This window comes from Primulina tabacum, chromosome 2 (assembly GCF_025594145.1).
Source record: "Primulina tabacum isolate GXHZ01 chromosome 2, ASM2559414v2, whole genome shotgun sequence".
Taxonomy (NCBI): Eukaryota; Viridiplantae; Streptophyta; class Magnoliopsida; order Lamiales; family Gesneriaceae; genus Primulina; species Primulina tabacum.
In genome coordinates this window covers 2,997,937-3,008,024 of record NC_134551.1, presented here as the reverse complement: position 1 = coordinate 3,008,024, position 10,088 = coordinate 2,997,937, and the positions used below count along the sequence as shown (strand labels likewise).

General features: G+C 34.7%; 1 protein-coding gene across 1 annotated transcript; it reads left to right on the top strand.

Moving 5' to 3' along the window:
• The first annotated feature begins 6,393 nt into the window (after positions 1-6,393).
• Positions 6,394-10,063, top strand: LOC142525262 (CASP-like protein 5A2). The gene is made up of 3 exons (XM_075629496.1): positions 6,394-6,852; positions 7,416-7,548; positions 9,749-10,063. The coding sequence occupies exons 1-3, from the start codon at positions 6,632-6,634 to the stop codon at positions 9,938-9,940; spliced, it is 546 nt and encodes a 181-aa protein (XP_075485611.1). The 5' UTR covers positions 6,394-6,631; the 3' UTR covers positions 9,941-10,063.
• The last annotated feature ends 25 nt before the right edge of the window (positions 10,064-10,088 follow it).

Here is a 10,088-nt window from a genome sequence, read left to right as displayed (position 1 = left end):
TGACCATCGTCCCTAACTGTTGACTAAAGGAGCTTAGCCTTCTCTTATTTAGTTATTAATAATATTTTATAATACAATGGAAAGGCAATAAAAACAGGCCAGGTTTCACTGTTTGAGGTGGATGCTACGGCTTTCATGCGTGATCAGGGTCACCATCTGAAACGTATGCGCTCGGCGGCGGAGTGGTGGCGGCGGAGGCGGAGGTGGAGGTGGAGGAGGAAGCGGCGGTGGCGCCGTCTCCACCGCGCTTGATTCTGGAGAAGAACTTCCCAGTTCTTGAAGCAAGGGAGGACATTTCTGCGGCGAGGCTCCCAAAAATTTGAGCCTTGACGCGGCCCCGTCTTGGAGAGAAGGCGGTGGTGCTTTTCCTTGGAGGTTTTGGAGGATCGGTTGCCATGGATTGAGCGGGAAAACTTTCAGAGATGGAAAATGGAGAAATTCAATGGGGAAAACAGAAGATGAAGAAGAACTTGAAGCAGAAGTTGAAGAGAGTGGAGAAGCAAGTAAAAGGCTAGAGAAATATTGGAAGAGGCGGCGGCGCTGAGAGGAGATAGCCCCCTCAGGGGCTCAAGATGCGAGAGAAAGGAAATAAAATGAATCTGAGGCGGAAGGGGTGGTGTAGGTATATATACCGGCAACGGAGGCTGGTTTTGGTGTACAGGGACGACTGAAGAAAGCTACGTTTGTGAAAATATGATATTTCCAGGAAATTGGCAGAACAAAAAATATATTGCCGGTTGATTTCTTGTTTTTTTCCAAAGCTACATTTCGCAAAGTACTTTATCTCTTGCATGTTAAATAATAATTTCCATTTACGTTTTGGATGTACCTTTGCGGTCACTGCCTTGCAAAAGTAGGATGGAATAATCCCCCACTCACATCCTACATCTCGTTATGCTAATAATGGTAATGAATTTAAGATAGATTCCTCACGCTTTTTGAATATTTCCAAAATTATAAATAATAATTCAGTTAGAGAATATATTATATATTGACCAATCAATTGGAAAAAGAAAATGTTTTCAGAAGATATTTGACAAAAATATGAATAACAATTAACACAACCAAACCCGACACCTACTTGTATGATATACATGTATGTATGATATTATTATTATTTCTAATAAACTTTCACATTAACAACTTTTTTGTCATTCTAAATAAATTGACGAAAATACCATTTTCTTCACTTACTGAAAATTACAATAGAAATTATTTCGATAAATTTATAGCTCACTTACAACTATAATATTTGATATTTTCTCCAAAATTTCAAATTCTCAGAATTTTTATAATATTGTGCTCTAAATCTTTATTTTGAAACTATAAAAGGTATAATTTATTTGCTTATGATTTTTTTTACAATGTGAAAATAGACTATTATATTAGATCGATATGTTATTATATATGCGCTAATTTATTCCAATTTCTAATTACAAAACTTTAAATTTTACCAATATATTTTAGACGAATATATCTCTCACGAAGGAAAAATGTATTTTTTTAAGAAAATAATTTAGAGTTGATATCTTGTGAAACGGTCTCACGAATCTTTATCTGTGAGACGGGTCAACATTTCCGATATTCACAATAAAAACTAATACTCTTAGCATAAAAAGTAATATTTTTTCATGGATGACCCAAATAAGATACTCGTCACACAAAATTCGATATGTGAGACCGTCTCACACAAGTTTTTATAAACTTTATATTTTACCAATTTTTATAAAACTTTATATTTTACCAATTTCATGCGCTAATTTATTCCAATTTCTATTTATAAAAATTTATATTTTACCAATATATTGTAGACGCATATATCTCTCACGAAGGAATATTTTTTTTTTTGAGACAGATCTTTTTTTGGTGAGACGGTCTCACGAGTCGTATTTTGTGAGATATATATATTATTTGAATCATCCATGAAAAAGTATTACTTTTTATGCTAAGAGTATTACTTTTTATTGTGAATATCGGTAGGTTGACCCGTCTCACGGATAAAGATTCGTGAGACCGTCTCACAAAAACATACTCTATTATACGATTAAAGATGAGGTTTCTAAACTAACTTCTAACTGATTTGGTGAAACTTTATTTAAAATTATAATTATACGATGTAACTTTATCCGATAAATTTTTTTGTTTTCATAAAATTATCTTTTTGTAATACAATCTTATCTTTATTTATGTTTTAAAAAATTTAGATTATTATATCACTCCTAAAAAATTTGAAAAAATAATCAATTTTAAAACAACAAAAATCGTGTTTAGATAATTATTTTAATTATATAATTTCATAAATAATTTAAAATGTTTAATTCATAAAATATAATTTTAAAGTACTTAATTCAATATAATCTATAATTTTTTTACAAAAACCAAAATTTATTGTCATAACAAAAATTAAAATTTGATGAATACGACGTTTGCAAAAATTAACTGATAATATAGATTAAAAATGTCATGAAATGTAAATAAACAAAAAATATATTTTTCATTGCCAATATATAAACTCGCCCCTCCACCGCCAATTCATCTTCCTTCATTTCTCAACTGCAGGCAACCAGATCCTCAGCCCGAGGGGGCTCTCTCCTCTCAGCGTCGGCGCCGCTTCTTCCAATATTTCTCAACTCCTTTCTCCCCGTCCACTTTTTTCTTCAAATTCTCCATCTTCTTCTGCTTTCTCCATTAACTTTCTCCGATTTCCATATCTGAAAGATCCCTGCTGATCAATCCATGGCAACCGCTCCTCCAAACCCTCCAAGAAAACGCACCGCCAACTTCCCTCCAAGACGGGGCCGCGTCAAAGCTCAAATTTTTGAGAGCCTCGTCGCAGAAATGTTCTCTCTTGTTTCAAGGACTGTGAAAGTATTCCCCAGACTCAAACGCCGCGGAGACGGCGCCACCACCTCCACCTCCACCTCCACAAGTCCGCCGCCGAGTGCATACGCTTCAGATGGTGACCCTGATCACGCCTGAAAGACTTCGTTGGATCCACCTCAAACAGTGAACCCTGGCCTGTTTTTATCTCCTTTTCATTGTGTTGTAAAATATTAGTCGCTGAATAAAGATAAGGCTAAGCTCTTTAGTTGAAAGTCACGGATGATGATCAGAATTGAGAGCTTTTCTTTTACTTTTGGCCCTGGAAGATCAATCTTTTGTCTTGTCTGAAGTTTATCGATTCCCCGATATATGTTTGTTTGGGCCTCTTCTTCCATTGATTCCAATGGTTTTGAAGTGGAGATGTTGGAGTCGGAACTCGGAAGGGGAGTTTGTGATAGTTACGGTAGATTGTTTTTTTGGCTGGATCTCCTCTTCATTGATGTGATGATAGTTTTATTATAGAAATAATATGGTGTGTTGTGATTGGCTTGTATTTTTACTCTTTCTGTCTCTGATTTGTACACGTTAGTCATGTTTCGGATCTAGCTGATGATGTATTCAAAATATTGTCAAGATTAATGAGTTCGCATCACAGTTGCGACTTCGATCCAAATAGGGCAGAGTAGCCCTGCAATCGAGTCGAGCTCTAATATTACGTTGTTGGAATTCGGCTCGAAAAAAATTGAAATACTTGAGCTCTACTTATCGATTCAAAAGTTAATTTTCGAGTTTTAGCTTGACTCGACTCACTAACTACTCGAGCTCGATTCGATTACGAGCTCAGTAGCTCGACTTGTGTGTGGCCCTAAAACAGACCTATCTAAGTTTGTAAACATTTCCAAAGGAATTTGAAAATGAACTTGAATTAATACATTTCAAATATCTTCAAATGTATTTTTTTAGTATTAAAAAAACAAAATCATAAATTTCAAATTCATCTTTTGCATTTCATATAATATTTCATGTTAATTATGATGTATTTTAAGTTTACTCAAGAACAAAAAAATTTTAAATTCATGATGATGTGTAAATTAAGTCATGTATCAATTTAAATTTTCATTTATTGTTTTATTTTTAATAATAAAACTATAATCGAAATCTATGTATTTCTAATTCTTCCCAAATGCAACCTAAACGGTTTATATAGTCATCATTTTAGCTTTTAGGGATGTTTTGTGTGCCGCCTCTACATAAATCTTTTAAGAACGCTTCTTTCAACTCCTTCGAACACTCTCTTGTGTTTGACTCCTATTGATTAATTGATTTGAAGGAAGTTATTTGATTTGTAAAAAGATTTCAAACATGTATTTTAATTACTATTTAAATTTCCTAACTTGATAAGAAAATTATTTGAAATCCACTTGAAACTTATCTATCTAAGCGAAACATGGATCGTGAAATTTATCAATCCAATCAAAATATTAAGAAATGGTTAAAATGATATTCATCCAATCTTAATAGATGAGAGAGTGCCTAGCTTCTCAAATAAGTAATCTAATATAGCGTAAGAACCGTCTTGAGAATTATTAATTAATGTATTTCTTTTTAGCTATATGGTGGGAACATGGTAGACTTAAAATTTCAATATTCTTCGCCGAATTTCAATAATCATTATTAATTATGGAATAAAAGTTGGAAGAAGGTTTCTTTGCCAAATTTCAACAATCATTATTATTATTATTATTATTATTATGGAATAAAAGTTGGAAGAAGGTTCTTAGTCAATTACTTAATCACTATGCACGAGGTCTTTAGTGCTCCTTTCAAATTCAAAGCTTTTTTGGGCAGGCTAATTATATATATGAAGTGAAATATAATATATAGTATGTGAACATCATCTTTTATTAAACGGCTCATCAGTTAAGAACATGTATATAATATTTAGAATTATAATTAATACACATATTTCATGAGACATTATCAAACATTGAACGACCATTTCTTTTTTACGTATTAGCAATCTACTTTTATCTATGTGCAAAAATGGATATATGTGGATTTACAAGGTTTATCTGATGAATATGATTTGTAGACTTTCAAAAAGCAGGTTCGGAAAATAAAAAAATAATAATAATAATCATAATAATCTTTGCAATAATTGGGTGATGATCTATTATTTTATGACAAAAACTTGTGTGAGACGGTCTCACGGATCGTATTTTGTTAGACGGATATCTTATTTGGGTCATCCATGAAAAAATATTATTTTTATGCTAAAGAGTATTACTTTTTATTGTGAATATCGATAGGATTGACCCATCTAACAGATTAAGATTCGTATGACTATCTCACAAGATACATACTCTTCTTTTATTTCGAACCTTTTGGATTTATTTGTAATGCATTGAGCCAATTGGCGAGCATTCAATCGTTTGACGAGCATTTTGGAGGAATGTAAACGATTCCTATAATTAATGAATATTTGAAGTAACTTGTCTATGATTTCTAAATAACTTAACAATTAATCCAAATCCACATAAATTCATATAATATGCGTGAAAAATGAAACGGGACATACTTTCATAACAGCAGATTGGAGAACTAAATGACGTATATTTCAGCTTTTGTTTTTGCTCCGATCATTGTTTCCATTGGTGAAATGGCTACTGTAGAGTGCTGGAGGGTACTCCTCTGCTGGAAACAGCTCAGGGCCGATTCATCGAAAACCAACTCAAATTCCATCGAAGATGAAATGAGAGGGACAAATACGCTATGCAACACCAAATGGCAGAAATGCCTCCCATTTCGTGTTAGCTAGAGCAAAGTGGCGCCACTTTTTGCTTCTGCTGTGGAAGAACATCTACATCAAAATGGAGATCGGGACCTCGTGGGAAAAATACGCGCTGCAATGCATGTGGAATTCTTCACAGGACCGAAAAGATCCCGGAATATCAACCATTTGATCCATCTAAGCAATCCAACTCCGACAAATAGGGCCGGGGTTGTAAATCACAGCTTATTCGTTTAGATAGATTGTGATCATTTCCCATGAAGCTAGCTCTATATGGATCTTGAATTGGCTTCCTGAGGGGAAACATTTTGATGAACAATCTTGTTGTTAGACCGCAGGATAGAAATTAATTTTCGTGTTACACGACTACTTAAATCTATGATGAAGTTCGAATCGCCTTCGAGTACTTTAGTGAAGTTCAGGGATCAAAATCCTGCTAGATTGGTGACAAATGAAACCAGACAAAGATATGATGGAATATATCGTAGATGCATAAAAACGCTTTAAAATTGTTCACATTAAACTCAATTCTAGTGAAAATAAAGTAGAATGAATGTAAATTATTTTATACAATCACAATGAATGCTTTATAGTTTCTTACAGAGGGTTTTCAAATATTTTTCAAATGTAATTTTTTAGTTTTATATTATTATATGTTTCCTAATTTAATAATTATTATATAAGTTGTACCGAGTTTAATTTTTAAATATTTCGTAACATAAAAAGCCCAATTCCTCAGTGTTTTGGGCCTAAACTGCAGAGAAATCGCTCTCGACTCTTGGAGGTCGAACCAACCCCACTCACTTACAGTGGGATCACTGTACTTGAAAATTGTTGAATTCCAACTTTTCGTGCAATTTCCGGCGGCGACGTTTCTACAGATCGCCCGAATTATCAAATCATCATCTGCAGATACGCATCTGTGTACACTAGCAAGTGTATGTGTTAGCTGAAGTTGGTGAATCCGCTGATCGTTTGTTTACTCGGGAGATTTGGTGGAGTTGAGTACATAGAGAGATGAATCTCAGCCAGGGGGCGGTGCACCCTGTGGAGGCGCCGCAGCCGCAGACGGAGGGTGCAGCTAACGCGCCTCATCACCGTGCGAGGATGAAGGATCTCCAAGGCATGCCGGGGACAGTGGGGGGCCTTGTTTTGCGTGTTTCTCAGCTTTTGTCTGCAGTTGTAGCACTTTCGGTCATGGCCACCACGAGTGACTTCTCTTCTGCCTCGGCGTTCCGGTAATTCGTCCCCATCTAGTTTACTTTAGTTGTTTCTTCCTGAAGTTCAACCTTTGGAAGTTCGGGTTTTATGCTTTTGTTGGTATTGTGCGTATGTAAATTGTAATTGAGATGCATTGTTAGAAATCAATATGGATGTTGGTGGTTATGGTATCTGCAACTGATAGTAAATGTGAATTCCAGAAGATGTAGCCGAATTCGCTAGACTCCGTTTCTTTGAAATGTTGCTTATTGGTTTGTAAAAAGGAAAAATTCAATTGATCTCTGCGTTATGTAGTTCATAGCCATTAGCTGTACTTGTTGCTTGGATGGTGCTTGTAAAGGACATCATGCTGTTATTGTTTTTGCAAATATGATTGGAAAGGTGTAAACTTGTTGGACGTTGGATATTGGACCTATGTGGTGTGAGCTTTTCAGCAAAATATTGTAGATACAATAAGAAAGAAGTAAGCAACAGTCATACACTCCCAAGAAAATCTTCCTTTACTTCATTGATCAAATAAAGTATGTTGGTTCTGGTACTGAATCCACTTCCCTTCTGCCTTGGTTTTACTATTTTGCAGCTACCTCGTTGCTGCTGTTGGTTTGCAGAGCGCGTGGAGCTTTGTATTAGCAATTGTTGATGCCTATGCACTTCTTGCTGGACGCCGATTACAGAATTCCCGAATTTTGAGTTTATTTGCAGTTGGAGATGGTGTAAGTAGTCGGCAAGCATTTTTGAAATCATATGTTAATGCAGCATTCTTATTGTAGTGGTGGCAGACTTGTTGCTTGTTTAATTCTCATTTATTATTAGATTTCTGACCATATGCACTCGTTGGAGTCTTCTTCTAAAGCACATTTAAATACTGGCACTCATGAATCTTTATAGATCAAACTTTATGTTTTATTGGGGATGCCTGGTTATATTATATCTCTTAAAATCTAGGTAAAAACTTGGGCAATGTCTAGTTTTGTTTTCTAAAAAACATTTTTTAACATCTAAAAAAAATGAAACGACTTTTTCATCTTCGTTTCCTCATCTTTTTTTGAGGTCAATCTTCGTTTCCTCTTCTAAAACCTCATTTTCACATATCCCAACATGATCGTTACTTTTAATTTAAACTCCCCATAATAAACCGATATTGTTATATTATATTACAATATAATACTGTATATTTCAAAAATTTTAATATCTATTAACTATTAAAAAATCAATTAAAATACAAATGCTTACATGATTTGACCACTCTAGTAAACTCTTTTTTCTTTGAAAAAAATAAATATACAGACTTTCCAAATACAGTTATGGAAAATTGATATTCTTAAAATAAAACCTCTGAAAACACCAGGAACAAAACTAAACATTTCTTATGATTTTTTGTAGTTTTCTTGAGATGGAAATGTGGGGCTAATAATTTATGTTGGCTTGTTTCGAGCTAGGGGAGTTGCATTCAGGATTAGATTTATAGCTGAGATGTCAGGTGACACTGCCCCACCTTAAATTTTCGAAACCTCTCATTATGAGTATGAGGGCGTGGTAATTTGATTGTGTCAAGCTTTGTGACGATTAGTTTCTCCGCTAATTATTTTCGATAACAAATTTATTTAGTTGGCCCTTCCAAAAGACTTACTGATTCTAGCATAGACATGCTAGGATTTTGAATAAAGATATTGGTGTCACATCTGTAGGTATATGAAACATCTGAGTGTTTCTTATGATGAGTAAATTACATTTGACTAGAGATGGACAGATGATTCCAGAAGAATTAGAATAACTTTGCACCATTTTTCTTGTACAAGGTAGTGTGTAATTGGCATTCCGGACTTTGATTCATGTTAAGCAGAACAAATGTATAGCGTATGTGACTTGACATTCAATTTACTTCTACACGCACAAAATCGACCCACGTGGTCGAAAAGTTGGAAAAATTGAATTAGCATATGCATTTTTTGTTCTGAAGTAAAGTACATAATGGGTCATCGGTTTCCATTCTGTAAAACTGCTGATGTCTCCTACATGTAGCTGTTGAAATAACCACCCACAAAAAACATAGCTGTTAAAGTTAACATCTTGGGAAATGAGTAGTTAATGTGCAATTTATGAAAAATGTAGAATATTTCTAGAAGATTTAGGCATATTCCATCATAGTTGTTGGATGTGCTGATTAGAAATTTGCCGATCTAGCAGTAATTGTGAACCTAGACATCGAACAGAATGGAATGGGGGTTATTGATCAGGATAAGTTATTTTAGTTATAACTTCTGAGTATCCCTGTGATAAATGAGAACGGAAGGACAGTGTCCATTTAACCTCAATTCAGCTCAAGAGAACTTTTTGTTGGTTTAAGTATTGACACAGTATGCCCATGATGACAGAAGGGATGAGTTCTTGTCTTCTTGATATACACGATGTGGATGCTGTCAGCTCTCTGATTCACAAAAATAGAGATCAGAAATATTGTAATAATTTATAAATAGCTTTTCGAAAACATCGGAAACATATCGGAGAAGAAATTAACAAACTGTTGTAAAGGATTATCTATCTGGCACTATGGGATTAAGTTGGGGAAAATTAGATGAAGTGAAGAAAATTATCATGGTGATTTTCGTTCTTTGGACTGCATGTTTGAGCGAAAATTTCATGGCAAATAAGTGATTATGTGCATTATAGAAAGTGAGGGCATGATCTTGATTGGTTATGTTGACATACCTATAACATTCTCTTGATTCTGATAATTTATGTATAGCTTATTTTTTCTGTGATGTGTTAGTTTTAAGCACTGACTTTCTTCACCTTGGTTTTCACTGATTTTGTATTAGTCGATCAGATTTAGGTACAAGCATGATGCTTTATGGGTTAATGAGACCTTCAAACTAGTTCGTTTAATCGGATTATTTCTGTTGGCTCCTGCAGATAACTTCGTCCGTCACATTTGCTTCAGCCTGTGCATCTGCTGGAGTCACTGTTCTAATCAGCAACGATCTTGGGGCGTGTCGTAAGAATCATTGTGCAGAATTTGAAACTGCTACAGCAATGGCGTTCCTTAGCTGGTTTGGTGCATTACCGTCTTTTTTGTTAAATTTCTGGACCTTGGCATCAAAATGACATGTATTATTTTGAGTTTTTATGGTTTCCTGCAATCCTTTTGTGCTCGTTGATGTATCACATAACTCAGAACTTGGGGCAGACAGGTGTAAATACATATATTGCAAGTTACAGATTATGTGCGAGGGGTTGTTATTTGGGAGCTTTT